Source organism: Dendrobium catenatum, unplaced genomic scaffold (genome assembly GCF_001605985.2).
Source record: "Dendrobium catenatum unplaced genomic scaffold, ASM160598v2 fragScaff_scaffold_662, whole genome shotgun sequence".
Taxonomy (NCBI): domain Eukaryota; kingdom Viridiplantae; phylum Streptophyta; class Magnoliopsida; order Asparagales; family Orchidaceae; genus Dendrobium; species Dendrobium catenatum.
Window position 1 is genome coordinate 441,390 of NW_021319124.1, and position 13,061 is coordinate 454,450.

The 13,061-nt window shown below is 38.3% G+C and overlaps 1 protein-coding gene across 1 annotated transcript in view; it reads left to right on the forward strand.

The window, feature by feature from the left end:
* Positions 1 to 13,061, forward strand: part of LOC110101205 (DNA-directed RNA polymerase I subunit 2) — a gene marked incomplete at its 3' end in the record, with an annotated part of 79,066 nt that overhangs the window by 32,464 nt on the left and 33,541 nt on the right. Inside the window, 1 exon segment of the mRNA XM_020829003.2 lies at positions 8,397 to 8,484. Coding sequence (XP_020684662.1) covers positions 8,397 to 8,484 — 88 coding nt within the window.

Genomic DNA, 13,061 nt, shown 5'->3' on the forward strand with positions numbered 1-13,061 from the left:
GAATTCTTCTATAAAGAGAACTGGGGAGAGTGAGAGAGGTGTGTGTTTCCTGAGTGCGGAATAGAATGTAGATTGCTAAATAAACATCATATTCCCACACACGGTACAAAATCACAAAATATAGTTGCACAAAAACTCCAAAAATACAAAACAACTATAAAAAATGAAATCATTATCACAGGTACATAAAAAAGGGTTATGTACAGTTGAGATCTTTCTTCTCCATTGTATTATAGACTGCCCAGATCAACTTTTCAATAAGAACATTCAACAATTGACCTACACTTTATACTCTTCCTCATGTCATTAAGGATAAAAGAATCATTATCATATACATGTTTCATTCGAATTTCGAATACAACTTTATGGACATAAAATTATATTGTAAGTAGCATAATAAGAAAGATTGGGAATACCTTTTAAACATGATTGTTTGTGCTTGCATAGCTACTGATGCCAACTGACAGTACAATTGGGATCTGCCAAACTGTGATAACTGCGCGTTGCGAGCCACGCCCTTCAAGAGAGCCACACGTAGATCGGTCTCACTGAAGTCGGATAATGGCAAAAAGTACTCTATCATTCTAGTAATCCCCTAACATTCATTATCAAACGACACATCAAATGCAACCCTAAGGGGTCCTCATCATCCTTATTCCAATTACGGGCCCCTTATTCACTCAACCAATACCACTTATCTCGTCAAACAGAATCTTATATGAGTATAAAGTAGTAGCCAGAGAATATCATTCGAGTGTGATAGCCGAATTATTTCTCTTTTGTGCACTTTGGCTATATGTAATCTTACTAGAGTTTAGCTATTCAACCCAGAAGAAAGTAACAAGTGAAGGAACTTTCACAACACTCTACAGCAAACTCTGTATACTCAGGGTGATCATACACACAAATAGATCCAATCATATACAACTTATGATCTAAGAAAATATAACATAATCAGAAGTCAGATAACTGAATAAAGTGTTTCTTGGCTATTACCAAAAAAATATACCTGAGATTCCCGTTTCCTCTTTTAGAATATGGATTGCTAGTTGCGTGTCATTCAATCACAAAAAAAACCACTCTTTAATTTCCGGATACTAGAACAAGCGAAATCGCAATGCTTCCCTAATCTGCCGATGCTCCATATTAATCTTTACCCAAAGACAAGAGATAGTAGACCAAGGTACTTCATAACACTCTAGTTATTTGAAATTTTACTCGTGAATATGAAATTGGGGTTGAGATAAATATGGGAAGACCCAGATGCATGTAGTGTCGGTGTGTAGATGCACGCCTCAGCCACAATCGGAGAGCATCAACGATATCCAAATCTCCCTATAACTTTCCTACTCTCCTTCCAAGTTGTGACAATCATCTCATTGGCCCTCAATCCTTAGCATAATAATAAATACCATAGCTGGTTTCTTCCTCGCACTCCACAAAAGCGTAGAACTTTGCACAAAGGGTTCTCGTGCTCAAAATGATAGGTACAGTAGCTTCCAAAATTATCACAGAAATATCTTCTCTATTCCCTTTCCATCACTTTCTCCCCAGACAGAATTAGCTATCGTAGATGTAAACATGGCTTTCAAAGTTCCGTATGTCACCCATCAAGCTTGCGTGTCAAATGGAGTGGCAAACCTAATAGATTCAGATGCACAAATGTAAGAACTATGACCCTACAATAGGATCGTAGGATGATTTGCAATGTAACAAAATTAAGAACATAAACCTAGTGGTTGCATGGGTCGATACTGAATGGTCTTTTCTTTTGAAGAATTTTCTTCATCAAGCTTAGACACAAGAGTGATTGTAAAGGCGAACTTCGTAATCTCTTCTGCCCTAGAAACGAGCACTCTTGTGCTGAGGTAAGTCACCAAAGATCCTCCAAAAGAAGATCGATACGTGCTGCGGTCAGGGTGGTCCAATATGAGGTGTGTCCTCTCTCCATCAAAATCATTCGACAAGCTGCTTGTATGCACTGGCATTATCAGTCAGCTACCTGGACAGACCAATTGGCTTCCCAATCTCTCATAATACCATCAGTAAATTGAGAATGAAATGTCGGCATCTTTCACCTTTCCTCTGAAGCAGATCAACTGATTCGTAAGAATCACCGTGCCGGTAGGATTTGTTGACAAAGATGTTAATCAAACTCCTGCTCTCATGTCAGACCACCCCATCTGACATAATAGTCACACCAGTCTCAATCCATGTCCTTAATCTCCTAATGCTCCGCTTTGTGTTCTGACAGCTCCTCTTTAAATTCATATTCGCAAACTCATACACTGGAAGTGTGCCTTCAACCTCTTCCATACCAAATCCCCACAGGACGCAACAATACTGAATAGCAGGCGATGTACAACATTTAAATATATTGCATCTAAAAAAAAACCTCATGGTCATGCACATTGGTAAGGATACTCACTTTCTTGGCTCTGTATCATTGAATATGCAGGAATATACGAAGGTCAACACTGAATAACCTAGATACTTAATTGCTAAGCTTATAAATGTGACCGGCATGATATATCCTGCTTCTCCTCTAATTCTCGGGCCTCCCTTACATTAGATTCCAATAAAAACTCCGAGGAAACAAATCCATATAGTGAATCTTACAAAAAGATATATTAAGCTCAGACCTACCTACCACATTCTCAAACACTTATTTACATTAGGATTAGTGTTTGATCAATGCAACTTAGGAAGAAGATCCATTTCCTCTCACTGTCACCGCTCCAGATGCACTTCCTAATTGCTTTACCTCAGAGATCTATAAATATGAATCAGTTACTGAGCTAATATTATAGAATCGTTATAAAAAAAGAGAATTGCCACCTTCCCCCACTGATCAGACTTTAAATTTAGCTATCCGTATATTGTCAAATAAGTGTTTTAGTATCCAGAGGAAGTAAGATGAATTGGTACTTATTTTTGACTAACATCGCAGTAAGAGCACATTTTCTTCCTAAACATTGTCCGGGTCAAAGTATCCCGCTTACAGAATTAAGGCCTATTTAGGCTGAATACTGAAAATCAATCAATCTTTGATCATCTCAGGCCATCCTTCCTTTGCCTTATAAATTTCAAGTAACTTTTGAGTGACAACATTTTTGGAGAGCTACATGTTTCTTATGTAGTAGGCATGGATAATGTGCTCATCATACTGGTTTTAATTCACTCTCTGCCCATTTCACCACGATTTTCTCTCACAAAAAATAGCACATATAAAAAATAAGGACATTCATTCATCTTATCCACATTTCGCCGTCAATTGAACTCCAACTTTCTGATATCAAAATACTAATATGTGCCAAGACATGAGATCTTCACAAAACCGGGCAATGGGCAAAAGGACAATTAATCTTTCCTTGCCGCTCACTTATACCAATGATACAATTTCCCATAAAATTCCCTGAAAAGAATCCGGAAAAATCCGGATGGCAAATCCTATTTCCAAAAATCTAAAACCCTAAAATTTCTTTCACTTCAAAAATCTAACCAAAAAGTAAAAAAAAACCTAAAAACCTTTTTGGACTTCTCCTACAAGGCGGCCAGACACTTCAACTTCGCCGGAGAGAGGCGGCGCCGGCGGGAAGGTTGGCCGACCGGACGGGAGCCTCAGGTTTTCGCGATCTGGAGCTTACGGGCGGAAAGAATCGGGAAGCAGGTGAGCCGATCGGGTGTGGGGGAAAGGGAGGAGTCATTTTAAGTAGGTGGGCCCTTTTGGTTGAGGCGTACGCCTCTCTCAAAATTGCGCAACAGAGGCGCGCCTCAGCCAATGTGAGGCGTACGCCTCACCATTGCCAGCAATTGCGCACGCCTCGAGGCGTTTTTTGCAAGAATTGCGCAGAGGCGCGCCTCTTATTGCGCAATTTTAAACAGAGGTATACCCAAAGTTTATGCCAATCATCATGCACACTGAGTCTCTTGCATCACATCATTATTTATTTTGTTGAGTCTTGAAAATACCTCGCCTAAAAACATACCGCATTTGCATGAACTACTTAAGGAAGTTGCTCGCCTAATTGAAACTGAGCAATAATAATTATAGACTTTATGCTGAATTCAAAAATGATAATTTAAAGCTTTTGAGGTTGGTAATTCAGCGACGATGCGGATTCGTCCGGCGCAGTCCCCACAAGTTGTGGGAATTGTGAAGGAATCACATGCTAGAAGTGCGGGACCAATTAAAACAGTCAAGAAAATCATTGATAGCGCCTACGCGGTAGATCTGTCTGCAGAGTTCAACATTCATCCCTCTATTAACATAGAAGATTTAGTAACCTATGAGGATCCAGAGTTAACCACCCACCACCGCCACTTCAAATTGAGCCTTGTGTGACCCCACCCTGTGAGAACACCAACCTACATCCACTCCCCGAATACTCCCAAATTACCTATAGTGGAGAAGGTTGACATGATTCCGAGTGATGACATTATTTCCACAATTGAGGGTGGACGAAGAAGATAGCTGATGAGGTGGAGAGGTACACCAGAGTCAGAGGATACATGATCAGAGCGCAAGGAGATACAACTGATCAACTCAAATACATGAGAGTTCTTGAGATACCCACTCGACGGAGTCGAGTTTTCTCCCACCTGGGGAGAATGATGAGGACATCAGAGATCAACAGCTACGATCTTGAGTTATTTATTTATATGTTTTATGTACTAGTTTATTTTATATTGTTGTTTTTCCCTTTATACCCTTACGGGTGGGCATGTAGTGTTGTAGCCTGAAGGGCATTTTAGTCTTTTATTTCTTTTCTTTTCATGAGGCCTATTTATATGCTAGTTGTTTCGTATTTTGGGATGATGATTTGAGAATGAAATTTTATGTGTTTTCCTTCTTCTTCTTCTTCTTGTGAGTGCACTAGAGAGAATGGAGATAGAGCTCAAGGTGAGAAAGCGCAATACCCACCAGTCGTTGGAAGAGTCCGTGACTCGTGGTTTTAATTTATCTTCATCTTCTCCTCCGTTTCCTCCACCCCACCCGCCGACTTGTCCTAACTTCCACCGCTGGCCATCTTCCCTGCTCAAATCACCCTACAACTCCACCACCTCAAGCCCAACCGCCACCATAGCTTCATCCAACCCAACACCTAGCCGCCCCCTTCCCCTTTGCTGCTGGCCTCCCCTCTTTCCCCATTCCATTATGATGATTCCAATTGTCATAATACCCTTCTTAAATTAACTCTAAGAGGAAAGGAAAGAAATTAATTTTATTTGAAATTTGAAATTCAAAATTTAAATACTTTTTTTATTTGCAAATCCTAATTAGGAAAGTGCATAAAATCAATCCTATTTGAAATTCAAATTAGATTGGATTTCTTAATGTCTTTTCTAATTTTCATGAGTTATTTTAGAAACCCTTAAATTCCTCCCCACAATCCTCCTCCCCCACTTAATTCCGCCCGCACCCCCCCCAACCTTTATTAGGCTTCCTCGTGTTTTCCTCTTTGGGCATCACCCTCTTTGAATTTGAAATCAAAATTTCAAATTTAATCCCCTCCAAATCCCTCATGGATTTTGAATTTCAAAATTTAAATCCCCTCTTAATTACTTTCCTAAAATATCTTTCTATTAAAATGGAAGCTTCTTGATTTGAATTCAAACTTATTTGAATTTCAAATTAATCCCATATTAATGAATCATATTTTTGGAAACCCATTCAATCTCTAAAATCTGAAATTAATTCAGATTTAAACATATAATTAAATTGATTGCATGGGGACCACATACATCGAACCTAGATGTTTTCCCTTCCTTTCCCTATGGCCGGCCTTCCCTCTCCCCTACCTCTCTCCACAAACTAATTAACTCACATTAATTCCCTCCCTTAAACCTTCCAAACAATTCGTAATTCCCTCTCAACCCTAGCAGCTGGCCCTCACAGTTTCTCCCTCTCAGTTTCTTCTATTCTTTGGTATTACTGAGTGCTGTCCCAGAATTTCAGAGAGGACAACCTGCTGTCCTGCACCACTTCAAGGCCACTGCCATCTGTCCAGCAGCCCTAGTCTCCCCTCAACTGCTGCCCAGGGTTCAGTCCACCTCGAAGGTTGCTGTCCTGCACTTTTCAGCAAGGTAGTTTGATGTCCAGGTTGCTGGAACGACCCCATTTGCTGTCCAGAATTTCTGGATATTAACAGATTGCTGTCCCAGGAATTCTAGTAAGAATAACTGCTGTTAAACCCTCAGGGAATCCCCTACTTGCTGTCCCAAATTCCGAACTCCGATAAACATGGATGGTTGCTAAGCCTTGACGACGGTGAGCTAATCCTCTAAATCATTTACCTTACTAGTTGTCTTCGATTGTGGTTGTAATTTGATTCACTAGGACTGTGTTAATTCTCTCCGCTAAAGTCTAGTATATTAGAGAGTTGAGTGGGAGATATCTCTTAGTGACTAATCTCATTGTTAGTTTAGGGATTATCGTGAAAATCAATCACGAACACAATATTAGATTAATTGATTGTTTTACTACCTTAACTCCTATGCATGTGATTTAGCCTAAGCTGGTTTTATTGCCTTATTGTTTTATCTTAGCGTTTAAATCGGCATAAGTTTTATTTAATATTGTTCCTGAAATATTAAGTGCAAATTTCTTTAAACAACTCATCTTCGCATGTACGTTCTACATCAGTTAAGGGAAAGAAAGATAAAACCGTGCGCCCGGACACTTCCTACGGCTGACGGGTGATGTGACGCCCTCACCTAGGGACTTCAACCACGAGCCCGGACACATCCTACAACTAGTGGGTATTTCATTGCCCTCACATAGGGACTTCCACTCTCCTAAGAACTCCCATAGCTCTCGAGAAAAAGTTTAGAAACAATTTTTTTTATTAATCCATCATTGTCTAATACAAGAGCAATGACCTCTATGTATAGGCCTTAAAAGAAACTAAGAGACAACTTTGCCCCTTGGGCTTACATAAAACAAGACTCTTAAGTAAGGGTAAAAACTGAAAATGCATAATTAAATCAAAAATACAATTTATAAACTAAGATTAAAAATGGAGGGTTCTCGGCCGTCGATCTTCGTCTCTTCCTTTGATTAATATCTACAGTCGGATATCCGCATCAGGTTTAGGTCCATACGATGTGGATCTATTGGATGTTGTTATGTGCTTTTGATATTCATATTTGTGGGACAATGATACAATCTTCTTTTGATTGAAGCATTTATTTCTCTTTAACAATGATGAAGGCAGTTACTAGTTCAAAATGATATCTCAATACAAGTTTTTTTTTTATTTGAAATAATTTGTGATAAAAAGGAATTATGGAACTCTATTTTTTTAGTGTATGGTTCAAGCACTATCCATACCTCCCGACTCCGGTTATGTCATTAGTAGTGCTAGGAGCACCAACAGTAGCTCCAAGAAAAAAAGAGAAGGATGAATAAAGATTAAGGAGAAGGATGAGGAAGGCTATGTTAGAAAAAGGAGAAGATAAAGAAGCAGCAACATTGGAATATGGTGCATCATGGAGAAAGACATAATTGTTATTTTTTGCAATAACAATTGTTATTTTTTGCGAATATTTTTGGTAGTATTCAAAATTAGATTTAGACGCTCCGAGGTTATTCTTAGATTTTATATAAGATTCCCATTTGTTCTTAAATGAGATTGATCAAGTTCATACTTCAAAATTTGTCAGCGAGGGGCTATTAAAAACTTCACAAAGGGCTCACATTTCATTTTGCAAAATGAAAGCTAGATTGTAGAGCGTTGCATCCAAATTGCAACCAAATTCACTCGCAATGCAAGAACAACCTCCTATAAGGAGGTGGTTTCAATGTTATTTTAAACACTTTGCTTATTTTTTGGGATAATTTTCTACTTTTATGCTTGGCTTTTCTAGTACTAGTTCCTTACTGTAGAATTGATTTTCTTCTTCTGTGTTAAATCTTTCTTTAATCTTTTATAATTAATGATTTTTTATTGCAAGAAAAAAGAGAATTAAAAAGGAAAATTCCAGTGCCTCCTAACAAAAGCCTTGCTTTGCTCGCTTGCTACATTTCCTCCCTGTTCACTTGCTTGCTTAATATCATGCCAGAATCATACGGTTGAGATCTGAATTTATTTGTTCTTTCGTTTATTGTTGGTACCCTTGAAATGTTTGAAGGTACTCAATATTGTCTTATTTTCTACTGTGTTGTACACGTAATGCAATAGAAAATGTTTAAAAGTTTTAAATAGTCTTTATGATGTTTTCTATTTTACAATAAATTAATTTGATTAAAATTTTTGTATTTTGTTTAGATAAAAGGCTTCTCATTATGAAGTCATTTTAATTTCTTGTGATACTTGATTATAATGCTTGTATACCTATTCAAAGATTTCATTGTACCATATGGAGTTCATTGTATTCAATCATTTTCATTGCAGGAAAAGTTGGAAGAATGGTTGCTAAAGGGAAAGCGTCAGATCATTGATGAAATGAACAAGAAAGCAAAAGATTTTGAATTTAGAAATTGTAAGTATATTTGCAAGCTTGAATAGTCTGATTCATAACTATCTATTTCATTAAATAAGATAAAAAGCAAGTTTGCAATGTGCTTTTAGTTTTTTTTTCTTTTTATTTGCGAAGGATGTCTTCATATATAACTAAATTGTAGTGTATTAGAGCTTACTTTATTTTGTAAATCTTACTGGTGTATGCGTTTCAGAATGTTCTATGAAAAACAAGTAAAAACTTTAAAATTAAATTAGAAATAGTTTTGATGAGGACATCGTCAGAGATTTCGACACATGTACCATCAAGAGACGCCGGAAATCGACGGCCACGATCATGAGTTTTATTTTGAGTCATTTATGTAGTAGTTTATTTGATTTTTATGTGTTTCCGTTTTTGCCCTTATGGGTATTTAGTCGCTATTGTAGCCCAAGGGGCATTTTAGTCTTTTGTTTTCTTTGTCATTTGAAGGCCTATATATATGGCCATTTTCCTATGTATGATTAGTTTTTGATGAATGAAAATTTGTCGCTTATGTTCTCTTTGTGAGTTCACCCTCCTTGATCTCTTAGTGACTTCGTAGGAGAAACTAGATCTCTTTGTGAGTTCTAGGTTTTTCTTGTCTTTCATTTTTCTTTAGTTCTTTTGATCACTTCGTGTTGTGAAGATTTGGATTGAAGCCGCTAGTGGGAGATTGGAATTTCGTGCTTTGATCCGAGAATTTCCCCCACACTCTCTCCTCCCTTGCTTCTTGCCGCCGCCCCTACCTGGATTGCCCAGGCCGCCGGCCTGCATCCCCAACGCTGGCCAGCAGCCACCGGCCAGCCCTTCCCCAGCGTGCCGGCTCCTTTCCCCCTTCCGGCCGCCACCTCCTCCCACTCTTTGAATTTCGAATTTGAAATTTGAATGTTTTATGAGCCATTACTTGTTTCCTAATTTAGCTCCTTATTTAGGCAATCAATTTAATTGAGTTTCAATTTCAAATTTGAATTCAAATTGCTCCAATTGATTGCCTCAAATTAGGAAAGTTATTTCCCCTTATGAAATCTGAAATTTTATATTCAGATTTTGTAAAATCTGTGATTAAGTTTGTGGTCCCCATTGCATTAAACCCAAGCTCTCTCTCCTAGTCATGTGGGCCGCCCCTTAATGGGCCTCCTCTCTCTCTCCTAATACACCTTAATAACTCCACAAATCAGCCACCCCTTTACTCTCCTTAATTACTTGGGTTGAAATTCGAACTCCATCCTAATTCCTAATTCACCAAATCTGAAATACATTTCAGAATTTCCCTCCTTGGCTTCTAACTAGGAGCCCAAATCTGGCCAAAGCCTTGCCCCTCCCTCCACTTGTTAGCCGGCCAGATCTTTCCCGTGATGGCTGAAACAGAATTCATTCTTGGAGTGATCCTGCTGTCCAGATTGTGAGACGTCTTCATCATTAAAATTCTAGCCCAATACCTTTTGCAAAACTGCTGCTCCATGAAGGCCCGATTGCTGTCCACAGATTTCTGCGGGCATATCTACACATTATCTCTCAACCCAAAGGTTTCCGTTGCCGTCCAGAATTCCATAGCTATTCCAGGTTGCTGTCCAGACTATTGAGGCTAAGGGGATTGCTGATTTGAAGGACGAACCAACGACCTTGAATCCCCTTTCTTCGACGTAAACTTTGACGTGATTCTTCCGTGGAGGATTACTTAAATCGCATCTTGTTCACGCTAGTACCTTTTCATCGAGGTGGCATATTCTCCCCGGACGTTGGATGCTCACTAGTCATCCCGTGGACTACCCGCCACCGGCTACCACTCCAACGGACTACACTTTGTGCCCATTTGTCTCCTAGTGGCAAAATCGCTCGGATTGCTCTTATTATTCCTCAATTAAAAGTGCCACCAACAAGAGAGTGAGTGAGAGACCCAAGGTGAACAGTTCTATTTGTTAATTGTGGATTATTGTTTCTCTCCATAACATTACTATCTAATTCTATGTTGTCAATTTGATATTGTCCCATTAATCTAGTTGTAACCATATGCCTTACTTAATTTCGACTTGATAATTCCGAGAACCTAACTTGGGTAAGCATTAATTATATAACTAGCAAAGCTTTATCAATCTTATATTAAAATCCCCAAATAGTTCTTGTTTCCATGCATTACGTTTCACATCAAGTTTACAAGCTTGAATAATCTGATCCAAAACTACCTATTTCATCAAATAAGGTACAAAATTATGCTTTTAGTTTTTTTATTTGATTTGCTAAGGATGTCTTCTTATAGAATTAAAGTGTAGTGTATTAGAGCTTAATTTTTTTTGTAGCTCTTACTGGTGTATGTGTTTAAAATGTTATATGAAAAAAAGGTAAAAAATAAAATAAAAAAAAAGTTTATTGTGGTTCATAAGATATGATTAGGCATTAGAAGTTATGCATTGATGAAGTAAGAGAACTAATAGTTAGACTTGGAAGTTAGAGGAACAACATTGCACTAATATAATTTGTGTTTTATGAAAAGATTTGGTTGATATTCACCTCTCAGTGTTCATATATGGAATAAACTTAAAGTGTCTTTTTAACAGCTTTAGTTAAATTATCTTTCATTTCATTTTTCTCTAGATTTTTCTTATGCCTTTCTGAGTAATTTTAAGTGTAATCAATAACTGATTTCAATCCTCAAGCCATAAAGGTGCCCCTAACCCAGTCATATCATCGAGGATTGGAGTGGAAATGTCATAAGGCCAATCAATAATACAAAAAATATTTTTGAAAAAGATTGGATCTACTAATTCTTGGCCAGTCTTGTTAAAGATATTGTTGAAGTTCGGGGAAGAATACTTAGCAAAAGCATTTGTTAAAGCCTTGTAGAAGCCTTCTCTAAAGTTTTGAGTGAATGCAAAAAGAAAAAGGTTATGTTGGGAGTACTTGATATCACCCCAGCCATTATAGTTTTTGCCCTAGTTGCCTTAGGGCCACAATTTACAATTGAAAATCAACAAAGGAATGACAGATCATGGTGTGAGCATTGCTAGAAATTTGGACGCACGTTTATGAGCAGTTGAGTGGAAGGTATCACACCACTCTCAAGTTAAGGGCAATCATGGCAGCACTATAACCAATGTTAAAACTCAAACCTTCATCGAGCCAAATCCATTCTTCAATACAGTTGGAATGCATAGAAATAGTGCCGCCTCTTCTTGCAATTTTTGTACCTTAGCATGAAAGATAACTTTTCTATGTTCTTTAAATGTAAAACTGGAAGATTCAATTTCATGGATCGTGTACTTGGTGGATTAGATTATATGATTGCAGTGCTTCCATTTTTCATGATTAAAACCCATGTTGTGACAATCTTACTAGAATCGCTGATGGATCAAGTGATTGCAATATGCTTTGTAATATGGTCTAACCTTTGACTTTGTTGTCTTGGTTACAAATTTAAATTGGAATTTGTCGTTCAACACTGATGTAGGCATGGGGTGGGGGGGGGAGCGCAAATGATTTGCCTTGTTTTTGGGTTGCTGTTGGGTTCTCGGTTTGGGGCTTGGCTGTTCGGTTTTGCTATGTTTTGGGGAGCTGCTTGGCTCCAGCTCATTTTGGTTGAGTTGCTACTTCTTTTCAGCTCATTAATGTGTTCATTCCCCCTTCTCCCCCTCTCTGTGGCACCTTCGGTTTCCCCCGACTGGCTCCTGTTCCGTGGCTGGTTCTTCTCCCCTGGGCCTGGCTTCCTGTTCCGCTTCCCTGTGGGCGCCTGTTCCAGTTCCCTGTGTTGCCCTTCGGCTGCTGCTCCTACACTGGCTGCTGGCCTTCTGTTTTCCCTGTCTTGATGGTTCGGTTGGAGGTATTTTGGACTGTTTGGCTGCCTTATTTCTCCTATAAATATATAATGTTTGTGGATAAAAAAAAGGAGATTATGTGTTAATTTTTGGAGCCAAAACCCGAGGGTTTTCTTCTTGAAAAAGCTTGTGAGCTTGTCCTCTCTACGATTTCGTCTCGGGCTTCTTACCTATTTCTTCTCTTCGCAAGTGTCCACCCCATTTGTATCTTTCTTCTCAAGCGATGTAAAATCATTTTTAGGTGTTTCAATGTTCTAAGTTTGTATGCGTTGTCTTTCTATTATCAAAGTGAAGTTGTTTTTCGTTTAATTGTTGTATTTTGTCAAAGTGTGTAGGGTGTCCTAGTTTTTTATGTAATTTTGCGATCATTTGATTGCATCAAAGACATCTAAAAGAGATCATAAATGCATTACTAAATTTTTCCAAAGTTGTGTGAATTTCAGGATTTGAATTCATGGAAGATGATTGATAGTGCTAGGATATCTATAGGTCTCTGTCATTATGAGAGTTTTGGCCCTTTAAAGATGACCGCAGAAGAATAATTGTGTGGCTCTCTCTTCTATCAGTGATGAAGATTGTGCTATCATGTTGTTGCTTTATTGGTTAGGTTGCCCAAATTTCTTACATTTTGATAAATCAGTTCTCTTGTTGTTTAATGAAAGGCTAGATTTGTCAACTATCCAAGCAGCTTCATAGTACATACCCAATCAACCTTATAAGCTATCTCACAATTTTTTTGTTGTAGTTAGTAATATTTGGTGACCTTCT